This window comes from Orbicella franksi, chromosome 14 (assembly GCF_964199315.1).
Source record: "Orbicella franksi chromosome 14, jaOrbFran1.1, whole genome shotgun sequence".
NCBI lineage: Eukaryota > Metazoa > Cnidaria > Anthozoa > Scleractinia > Merulinidae > Orbicella > Orbicella franksi.
Window position 1 is genome coordinate 3,770,094 of NC_138158.1, and position 11,381 is coordinate 3,781,474.

The window sequence follows — 11,381 nt, forward strand, 5'->3', positions numbered from 1 at the left end:
TGGACCTGGTTAAAAGAAGGAAAGCTCAAGAGAGAAACAGAAGCTCTTATCATTGCTGCACAAGATCAAGCAATACGAACAAACTATATTAAAACGATGGTTGACAAGTCACAGAATGACCCGAAATGTAGAATCTGTAAGCAGAGTAACGAGACCATGAGCCATATTGTAAGTTCGTGCTCGGAACTGGCACAAAAAGAATACAAAAGGAGACATGATAACGTGGCTAGAGCAATCCATTGGGACCTGTCAGGAAAATGTGGGTTTGAACGAAAGGAGAGATGGTATGACCATGTTCCAGACAGTGTGCTTGAAAATGAGGATTACAAACTTCTATGGGACTTCAGTGTGCGAACAGACCATGAAATAGGGGCTAGGAGACCGGATTTGGTGATCATTGACAAGAGAGACAAGAGCTGCCAGATTATAGATGTGGCAATGCCAGAGGATAATGGGGTGAGAGAGAAGGAAGATGAAAAACTTGAAAAGTATCAAGATCTAGCAAGAGAAGTTCGAAAAATGTGGGGTGTGAGGACAAAGGTTATTCCAGTGGTAATGGGAGCATTGGGATCAATACCACTGAGATTGAAGGACAATCTGAGAACCATTGAGGTGGGCATTCCTGTTGGACTGATCCAGAGATGTGCATTGTTGGGGTCGGCAAGAATTCTTAGAAAGGTGCTGGAGATGTAGAAAGAAGAGAAAAAGCAAACAAGGGGTGTTTCTTGGCTTCCCTAGGCAACTTGTTGTTGCCCGGAGCCAATGACGAAACCAGCTTCAATATCATCAATAGCTGTGCGAATCTTTAATAATAATAATAATAATAATAATAATAATAATAATAATAATAATAATGATAATGATAATGATAATAATAATAACAATAATAATGATAATAATAATAAATTATTAATTTATATTGGGCTTTTTAACATAAAATGATCAAAAGCGCATTACAATATTAAAATAGTGCTCGTAAAGATAAGATAAGGATAAGATAAGATAAGATACTCTATAGTTACGCTTAGCTAATCAGCCTGTTTACAGGTAATCAACGGCCCGAGTATATTCAAAAAATTAAAACTAAAAATGTACAATAATTGATCATATAAAACTGTAAAGACCTATAAACGCAGAGAACTAGAAACCTAAAGAATCAAATCACAATAAGTTCCATAACATTTGGAAATTCTCTCAAAATACTAATTGTGAGCCTGCCGGGCTGGTGTAATTTGAAAAAAATCTCAAATACCACAAGTTGTGGAAAATTCTTACTGATAACCTGAGCTTCCATACTGATTTATCTACAATTACTTATTTATTATACGACTTAAAAAATTACGAACGCGCGCGCCTGCGAGGTAGATTAAAAATCAACGATACATTGGCTGGCTCTCAGGCAATCTCAATGAAGTATTAAATTTAAAATTTTCTCAGTCATAATAAAACATCAAAAAACGAATACTTTCTATTCAGTTTGGTGCTGAGTCATAAGGTTCTTACAAATGTTTCAAGGATTTAAGCTGGGTCACTGCCCTTACGGTTAACATTTTTTACGGCTAACGGTTAAAATTTCCCAATTATTTGGCCCGTTTTATCCCAGACGATCCCAGACCAATCCTTCGGAAACTCCTTCAATTTTACGAGAGGGGATTGGATCGAAAATCTCAACGCACGCGCACAGGTGATGGTCACAACGAAAAATGGCGGAAAATGGTGAGGTTTTGAAGTTTGAGGTTAATAGCTCAAGTCTTCGACATTATTCCAACTAACAAACTGCGGTAACTTCTTTTTGTCGCTTTTGTTTCAGCTTCTCCCGCTATAGCTGCCGAAAATGAGGATTCTATAGGTAAAACAGGAATAGCACTATTGATAGGACATGTTTTGTGAATCTCTCGATCGAATTTTCGGGTGCATTACTGGTCTGAATGTTTTGACAGTTTGCCAGATTTCTTTTTATAGAATTTGTTTGTATTTATGTATTTTATTTTTTTCTGTTGTTCTGCCAATTTTTCATTCCAGGAACAAGTGGCTCTGTGCGAATTTTAGCGCCGCCGAAGTTTATGTTGAGACAAGATACGTCTGGGAGAGTGACGGTACGTAAATAAGTGAAACACCCAATGTCTAACTTGCTTTTGTGCTGTTTGAAAACAAACATGGTCTTTTCTTTTATCAGAAGGAAATATTATTTTATTAGCTTTTCTTCATTAACTCTGTAGGTACTTTTGTTTCAGTCAAGACGAAGTGTATTCTTGTATTTGAATCGTTTAAAGACTTTGAAGTTTCAATTTATTCACGCTGTAAATTTATGACATTGAATCAGTATGGTGCATGTAAACGATTCCTTGTGCTAGCTAAACTTGTGTTATAGTTATGGTAAATACAGAACTCAACTCAAGGCACTAAAACCTGACGTCAAGGTTTTAGTAAAAACCTGGAGATTGATCGACTGCCGGATAAAAATTAACGAAGAGAAAATGTCTGTTTCCTGTTTATGAATAACCTAAAATATAATGTGCCTTAACCAACACAAGAATTAACGTTCTTTTTTTGTTGTTGTTGATGTCTGCCATTTTGACCAGAATGCGAGAGACTGTCAACAAGTCATGAGTTTTGTGTCTAGCAAGCTAGTGAATCAAGAAAGAATTATAATCTACCTAAGAACTACAGATTTTGCACAGGACTGGTGCTAGACAATCACCTTAGCAAACCAAAAACAAAAATGTGCAAGGAACTTGTTGTATCCTGTCAGCTTATAATCTGTTTTCTGTGAGATTTTTGTATATCATTGTGAGACCATCCGTCTACACTTAAAACCAAGCAAAGCTATTAATCAAAATAAAAGCTATTAAACCAATTACATTTCAACACCCAAGTGGAAACTGCGTTATATCCAAAGATGATTTACCAGTAAATGCATTTAAAAGGGTAAAAATTGTTGTCCTTTGTTTTCACTTTAGAACGCTTATCTTGAGGATGATGCAGAGGAGGAGGAGGCTGAAAATGAGGAATTCCACTCTACTGGAGTATCAGTTAAGGTGCTTTAAAACATGTACTACTTATACAAATTTAGTATGAGAAAGAAAGTGGTGTTTAATTGTTAACATCTTTTAAACTCTTTGGATTGAAATTTTCAAGTTTCTGCTAATTTTGCTCACTCTGTAGGATGAGTTTTAAGTTTTGAAATCCCGTTATTTGAACAAGAGTACACTAGCAAGTCAGTTATTGGATGAAGGGAAATGTTTTTTTTTCCCCTCCAGACTTAAAGGAGCTCAGGCACAGCATACTGAGTTATTTTGGCCACGTACAAAATTACCTTTAAATTGAAGGAAACCCTGAAAATAGTAGTTTAGTAAGATAGATACATGTAAATGTCAAAGAGATAATAATAAATTACGAAACAAGGATGGTTAAGGATGGAGAAGATTAACATGGACTACAAATGATAACCTTGAAAAATTTGGCCTAAATTTTCAAGATGTACAAACCGTGACATAGTTCCTTTAACTTTTTTGTTAATAGAGATCAGCAGATATGGAGGAAAGAAATGATGACTCGGAACAAGAGGAAGGTAACAGAAAACTGATAAGAACTCTTTTAGTATTAAGAATATAATTAAATTGTTTTGAGCTTGTTATTTTCTTGATTAAAATCAATCTTGCAGATCCAGTATTTGTCTGAATTGAGTTTTTATTTAGGGTCTTGCATTTATGTTACAAGTCACGGAGTATTTTGTAATGAAATATGGTACCACAGATTTTTATCTGATATACTTAAAGCAGATATTTACATCCAGAAATAATTCTTCTCTAGTCAATTGAATTGCCCCAGAGAATTAAGTAAGTAAGTAAGTAAAGACTTTATTTAAAGAGGGTAGCACTAAAATAGTATAAAAATACTAACAAACCAGTGGCCCTCTAAAAATTATGTACAATACGGATGTTTCGAGATGTCAAAACTTGTACAGGTATATTTGTTAAAGGTATCTTATGTCAGTTGGTATACTGCTGTAGCTGTACATTCTTGTATGTATACATATGCATGTTTGCATAAAGAATACATTGTTTTTATTTTATTTTACAGCTGCTTGTTCATCACCAGTAAAAAAGGCAGCAAAACTTGAAAACAAAAATAATGAAGGTACTTGTTGTAACTGCATAACACATCTTTACTATCTTGTTTAAAAATTACAATATTTAGAGAGGAAGCCACATCAGCCTTAGCTGGTTTTCATGTAGGTCCTCTATCCTGGTTGAACTGGATTGTGGAGTGTTGGATTGTGGTTTTAGTGGAGGGAGGAAAACTGGAGAACACAGAGAAAAACCCTCAGAGCAAGGCAGAACCAACAACAAACTCAACCCACATATGGCACCAATCGAACCCAGGCCACATTGGTGGGAAGAGAGCACTCTCATCACTGTGCCAACCCTGCTAAACATATTGTTTCACATTGTGATAATAACTATTCATGAACTTTTATTTTATCTACTTTCAGAAACAGAGGAAGTTAAACCTCCAAAGCTTCTATTTAAACCATCCATTCTCTCTGATGTGGCAAAGAATTTGACAAGTTCATCATCTAAATGTACTTATAACAATAACAATAATTGTTTATTATTTATTTGTTTTTCTTGTGATTCTGTGTTTAGGATTTATAATTAATAGTTATTATAATTAATTATTAAGGGTCATTACTATAAGCAAAAATGATGTTTTTTTGGCAAAGACAAATATACTTTACTTTTTTTAAAAAAAGAAGCAAAAAATTATGATTACACTGCCTATGCACTTGATTTTAAAACTAGCTGGATTCCTGGCACTTGAACAGACAAAACAATTATCACAAATAAACATAACATAGTTTGGGATCCAAATTGGCAGAAGGTTGTCTCTTTGGCTCTATATAAACATTACTGTGGCATTGAACTCAGGACTACCAAGAACAAATTGAGCTAGTAGAAAGGTAGAGGCTTGCACTTAAGACCGGGTCAATAAAGACAGAGAAATAATTGGTCAGATTCAATCTGCAGATAACAAGTCATTTTCCATGCAGTCAAAGAGACTATTATTTTTAGCAATGCTTGACCATCTTCTTTAAATTATTATAATGGGCTTCACTCTAAAATAATATTGAAATCTTTATTATTTTACTGATGACATCTTGCAGGCCTAAAACATCATTGTTTCATCAGTCACCACATGCTCCTACATTTATAATTCAACAATTTGTAACTTAAATTCCTTTTCTGTCTTATAGTTGATAGAAATTCCACAACTTCTCCAGTTCCAAAGGTATGTACATCTTACATTTAGCCATTTTTAGCCCCCATAACCCCAAACTTTACAGTTCCAAACCTTTAAATCTGGCCCCTTTCTTGACAAGAAAGGGGCCAGATTTAAAGATTTTGAGTCATTCTGTGAGTTTTGGATTCCATGCACATTTGGAAATATTTGAAAGAGAAAGTCTGTATTGAATGATTTATAAATCAAAGGTAGATCTTAAAAGTTATGATCTGACAGACAGACAGCCTGACTGACTGAAGAGTGAGTCACACGGAGATAAGGTTGTTCTGGGATTATAGTAATTATGCCACTTTGATCCTGAAATAAGCCTTTCAGTGCAGTAGTTTGAAAATGTTAGTTGCAGTGAAATTTCTCTCAGCATGACAGGTTTTACTTAATGTTGCTTAATTCTGTTTATTTTTTATAGACATTTGGGGTGTCCAGTGGTGAATCTTCTGCTACAGAGCAGAGCACAGACACATCACAGCGCTCACATGAGTCTGCTCCTGGAGAGCAGCTGGCAGGAATAATTGGAGCTTCTTCTAAGAATTACTTTGAACAATTTCTCACTGGCCCAAAAGAGTGAGTCGACCTGATATAACTTCATGTTATTTGTTGTCTTCTTAAATAAGACATTGTTACATGTTTATGTGGGTGAACCGGCAGTTCATGCAAGCATTCTGTGAACGGGGAGTATGGATGTTTTCTGGAGCCACACAATATTTTCTGCAGAGTGGGATTGCAATAGATAAGATTAGCCTTAAGAAAAATAGCGATGTGGGAATAAAAGTCTGGGTTGTAAGTGTTGGTATTCTTGTTACATATTGCAATCTTTCTCTTGCCAGATCCTCTGCTAAACCTCCAAGTGGATCATTTGTATTTGGACAAAACATGGGCGAACGAGTTATGGTGAGGGTTGCAAAAAACAGATCTTCTTCACTCAATATTGTACAAATAATGCAGAGATGAGTACAGATTTCCTGTGTTTCTGTTTAACACATTATAATAACATTGTGCATTATTTATTTATTCTGTTAGTTTTCTGCTGACAATACTACAAAGGAGGAAGGACCCAGTGAGACAACAGAGGAGAAACCAACAGACACCAACAGCACTTCTAAGGATCACAAAACAGGTTCAACAAAAATATCATAAAATAATAAGTTTGTGGAGTATCAATAGTGTAGTTCTAATTTATAACTGTAACAATTCACTGTCAGAGACAGCACACAACTCTATTTGTTGGACACTTGATACATGTAGATCAGGTTTTAGATGCCGCCATCTTGGAGTGTAATTGGATGTTTGACTGGTACAGAGTACCACCTCCCACCTACTCCCTCCACAAATTTTCCCTCACCGCAACCCTCCACAGTTACCAAATCCAAGATGACGGCCTAATACAAAAATGTGCACTAGCGCGGCAATAATACACCTGAACTACAGGCTAATTTATGTGTCTCTTTAGGCTTGTATACACAACATGGCTCTTTAGTCTGTATTGTACACAATGTTACAGACAATAAGTTGCCCATGTTACAACAGTCCTGTTTCTGACCTCCGACTATTAACCCCAAGGCAGTAATCCAAGGTATCATAGTAGGGTGTGCTAGGGACGGCATTCTGGACCTCGACTAACGCTACAACTACTATCTCATTTTACGCCCCAGAGGTTATTTACTGTTGTCTTCTTCGGCATCCAGATACAATAATGGCCCTAAAGATATCCAACAACTTGGAAAACATTTAACAAGTTTACCCTTTGGGTTTACCCTTTTACCCTTTGGGTTGGTCTGTGTTTGTTCAGTGTTATGTATCTTTGTTTGCTTGAAAGCTGAAAAAAGTACAATGTGTAAGTTGTTTGTCTGCATGTACTGCATGCTTATGATCTGGAAAATGTGACCATTTCATTGCAGATGAGGAGCTGAGAACGCTAGCCGATTTGGCGCAATCCTGTGCAGATGCATCAGGTCCCAGCTCTCCCAATCAGGATAAACCTCACAAGTCACTAGCTGAAGCAGCAATGGCATACCAGGAGGAGCATCTCAGTCCACCAAAATCCCAGCCTGCACGGGTGGCTGTTGTCACAGGTGAAGAGGAGGAGAGAAATGTTCTTCAGGTAAGTATTGGGTATCCTGTGGTTTTGTGTCCAACAGGATGTAGCACTTGAGATCAGCATACTGAGGTGCAAGTCAAGTTCTTGTCTAAAATGCCTTGTGTTAGGTTCTTACACAAACAGTTGTATACTCTTAAGCAGAGGCTAGGGGGTGAACAAATCTAGAGCCTCTTCATATGAGCCATGTCAACTGGGCTGGCTCAGTTTCTGAGATCTTGCCTCACTGCTCTTTCCTTTGTAAAAATTTTGTGTTCATGTGGAGATCTTGGTAACCAGGATGAAAATTTCCCATATGAACACCAGGGTTTCATTAAGGGCTGGGCACCGGACAAATTGACCAGCTGTGAGGATGATTTTGCCTGTTTAGTTTGACCATCTAGGGGAAAGTTTCTCTTAAGAAGAAGCTCAGTTCAAAACATTTTGCCCGGCTGTGAAAGCCAATTACCCTCCTGTGGAAAACATCAATGAAACCCCTGGATTACTCTAGCCTGGGTGACCACAACAAAACTTTTGTGACAAATAGCTTCAATTTCACAACATAGCATCCAGGATGGCAACATTTTTGTCCTGTGTGTATTTCCACTTCAGAAGTATACAAATCACCTTTATTAGGAAAGTTACACAAGCCCACAAAGATACAATAGTCGCAAACCATGCAAGTTCATGTTCCAGAGTTTTGGTTTTGTTTCTTAAATTTCTTCCTGGTTGATATGGCTGAAATTTCCCATATGAACCGACAACAAAATTTGTCCCTGTAACCAAGCCACCCGGTTAGCAGGCTCATGTGAAGAGGCCCTAAGTCTGCATTGCAGATTACCTCCAAGCTTTTGTTATACTTCCCTAGCAGTTAGTGCAATGGTCATCATTCAGAAACCTGGATGGAGAGAAACATTGTAAGAGCAATATGTCTTGGCTATAAAGAACATGCCAGTCACCCCAACCAGGGCTAGAACCTGGACACAATCTGCTGCAATAAGCCTTCGACAACAGTTACAAGAATTACATAAGGAAGTTTGTTTGTCATTATAACACCTTGTTAATTCTGTGTTTTTTAGAGCAATTGTCGGTTGTTTGTGTTTGATACTGTAACTCATTCGTGGAGAGAAAAAGGAAGAGGTGTGCTCAGATTGAATGACATGTGTCAGTCAATGACAGAAGGTATCTTCCAATCCAGGCTAGGTAAGTCATGTTCTCAGAATTCATAACCTTTTGAATAGAATACAAGGGAAATCGTAGACAAACAGCTGTGAAATTTTGTCATATGGCTATCTAACTTTCTTCAATTGTGACACTTGGCTCATAAAGCCTCTTGCATCCAGTTTCGGTAATTACACTGTATCTTTCAATAGGGCTATGTAACAGGGTTTTCATGAAGGGCTAGGCACCGAGCAAATTGACCAGTTGTGAGGATGATTTTGCCCACCTGGTCTGACCATCTGGAGGAAAGTTTTTCTTACAAAAAGGTTCATTTTACAAAGTTTTGTCTGCCTGTGAAAACCAGTTGCCTTCTTGCTGAAAATGTTAATGAAACCCTTGCTATGTGATTATTACCAGGTGACTCCATCGTCCCTGCACAGGCTTCTATCCCTCTTACAATCCAGCAGGGTTGGAGCTGTTAGACACTAGAGTCTCGGCAATTAGGTTATTGAAACATGCAGGCTTCTGGCAAACTAGCAAGTCCAACGTGAATTTTGATGTTTATGAACTTATAATTAACTGACAAAGTTACATCACTGTGATTGGCATAGAGCAGGCAAATTTATCTTTGATTTTTAATTGCATTGCAATGCTCGTGCATTCAAAAATTCCACATTCATATTAAATGAAGTATTACATGAAAGCTCAAGTAACTAAGGATTTACCCTATCAGTGATATTTGAAATTTTTTTCCAAATTACACTCGCCTAACGGCTTGTGCAATCTTGAGAGAATTCTCAAACATCACTCGTAGAGAAAATCCTTAATTGCAATTGCATTTATACGATTACCTATTCTAAGTAAAGTGACGAATGACGATGTGCTTTTTTTAGTGATGCGCACCCAAGGAAGTTTACGTGTTGTCCTCAACACTAAACTGTGGCCAAGTATGACTCTAGAAAAAGGAAATGAGAAAAGTTTACGAATCACTGCAATGGATAGTGAAAAAGACATTAAAATTTACCTTATAATGGTGAGTACCAGTTCAGTTTCTGTTCTTAGTACATGGTTTGAACCCAGGAGTATCAGTAGACTGACCTTGGAAGTTGGTACACTAACTTAGAAAAAAACCCTCTCAACAGATGTCAACAACTACTGGCATCTTGCAAACGACTTATTCCCGACATAAACGAAACCAACAAACGGCCCTCTAACAGACCGACTTAATTTGACTAACAGTAGATGGACCTCAAACAGACTGACTTAATTTGACCAACAGTAGATGGACCTCAAACAGACTGACTTAATTTGACTAACAATAGATGCATCGAAACTTACTAGAACCGACCAAAGACTGTCGACAAATTTTACATGGCGTTTAGCCATTACCATTACGACCAATCAGTTTCAACAGACCAGACTTCCAACACCATCTACTAAACATTCAATGAACGTGCCATTCCTGAACATCTCTCTTCAAGAACATTAGTCACGCGTACACGTGATGAGCCTTTTTATTTTCTCCCGCAGGCCGCTCCAAACGATATCCAGCGGTTGTGGACCGCCATTGATCGTCGCATCCAGGCCTTGAAGCGCGGTGAGGATGTACAAACACAGGAAAAAACCGCTGACAAAGATCATGAGGAAGAAACCAAGACCGAGCCGGATGATGAACTCAAGGGGACTGAGCCCGAGGACGATGATGACTCGGTTAAAGATCGATGCGAGGCCCCGGATGACAGCAGTAATGAGTCTTGTCCCAGGGAGGAGGGGAGGAAAAAGGAAACGGTTGCTGATGACGATTAATAAGACAATGAATAAACAGTGATCGCGAACAAATTCTGTTACTCAATACAGTACAATACTGTGCACTCTGGAACAACTTCCCATGTCAATTCTATGTGACACTGACGTAACTGTGTGAATATTTCGTCTCATTGGCGGCTGTCACGCAACCCTTCTCACCATAGTTACTATGTTCTAACCGAGGGGCGTTGCATGACGACGCTTGAAATGAAGCCTCTGAAGACCAGAAAGAACTTAAAGAAGAAGAAAAACATGGACATAACTTGTTTGCCGACCTACAACACTGAACTTTCATTTTGCTGCTGAATTAAATATCCTTGAATTAATAAGCAATCGCCACGTTTGGCCTCTTCAATTCACTTATCACGCACAAAGTATTTTTCCTTTCTTCGTGCGGCGTGAGCCTGCGCGCGAATCCACTGGATCACATGAGAGATGCCATACCTGTCCCAATACAGTTGTAGAAAGTAGTTTTTACATTTAGTGGCCTCTTCCAGATTCAGTTCCACAGGCGAGGTATAGGCCCGTAATGGACAATCTCTGTCGTCTTCGCACACAGTTAGTATAGGAAATAGATCGGACGGCCTCTCTCTTAAAAAAATAAACTGAAACATTTTCAAGTGACACTTGTGATTTTTAGCGTGTTATTTGTTTGGTACGATTTTCTTTGAACTATGTGTTGAAAATCATTTACAAATTAAACATTTCTTGAAGGATTGTTGTCATCGCGCATTTGAGGTGTTATATCAAAAACGATTTTTTTTATCACATTTCCAAGCTTCGAGAACGGAGCTGAACATACACCTCTCGTAGCGGAGTACCGTATTTTTAACAGACTTTGAGGTGTTTGGAAATTTGATGGCTTGCTCGAGTTTTTGATGTACTAAGCAACTCAATCGAACCTAAAACTAAGTAGAAAAACGGGCAAATCGTAAAATTCAATAATGACTAAGATCCAATATCAACTTATGATGATATGTTAATAATTTGGGAACAATCAAATCGGAAATCTCTGTACGGACAGTACCTGTCATGTTCG

The 11,381-nt window shown here is 37.7% G+C and overlaps 1 protein-coding gene across 1 annotated transcript; it reads left to right on the top strand.

The window, feature by feature from the left end:
- Positions 1 to 1,675: 1,675 nt before the first annotated feature.
- LOC145467797 (uncharacterized) lies at positions 1,676 to 11,058 on the top strand. The gene is made up of 15 exons (XM_081451386.1): positions 1,676 to 1,716; positions 1,811 to 1,849; positions 2,023 to 2,096; positions 2,961 to 3,038; positions 3,523 to 3,571; positions 4,084 to 4,140; positions 4,496 to 4,585; positions 5,258 to 5,292; positions 5,711 to 5,865; positions 6,129 to 6,192; positions 6,322 to 6,418; positions 7,200 to 7,402; positions 8,455 to 8,578; positions 9,430 to 9,569; positions 10,067 to 11,058. Exons 1-15 carry the CDS (start codon positions 1,704 to 1,706, stop codon positions 10,340 to 10,342), a joined length of 1,494 nt encoding a protein of 497 aa, XP_081307512.1. The 5' UTR covers positions 1,676 to 1,703; the 3' UTR covers positions 10,343 to 11,058.
- The last annotated feature ends 323 nt before the right edge of the window (positions 11,059 to 11,381 follow it).

Coding starts and splice junctions, on each gene's coding strand:
- LOC145467797 (XM_081451386.1), top strand. Junction 5,866..6,128: donor TTTCTCACTGGCCCAAAAGA/GTGAGTCGACCT, acceptor TTCTCTTGCCAG/ATCCTCTGCTAAACCTCCAA. Junction 6,193..6,321: donor ACATGGGCGAACGAGTTATG/GTGAGGGTTGCA, acceptor TTATTCTGTTAG/TTTTCTGCTGACAATACTAC.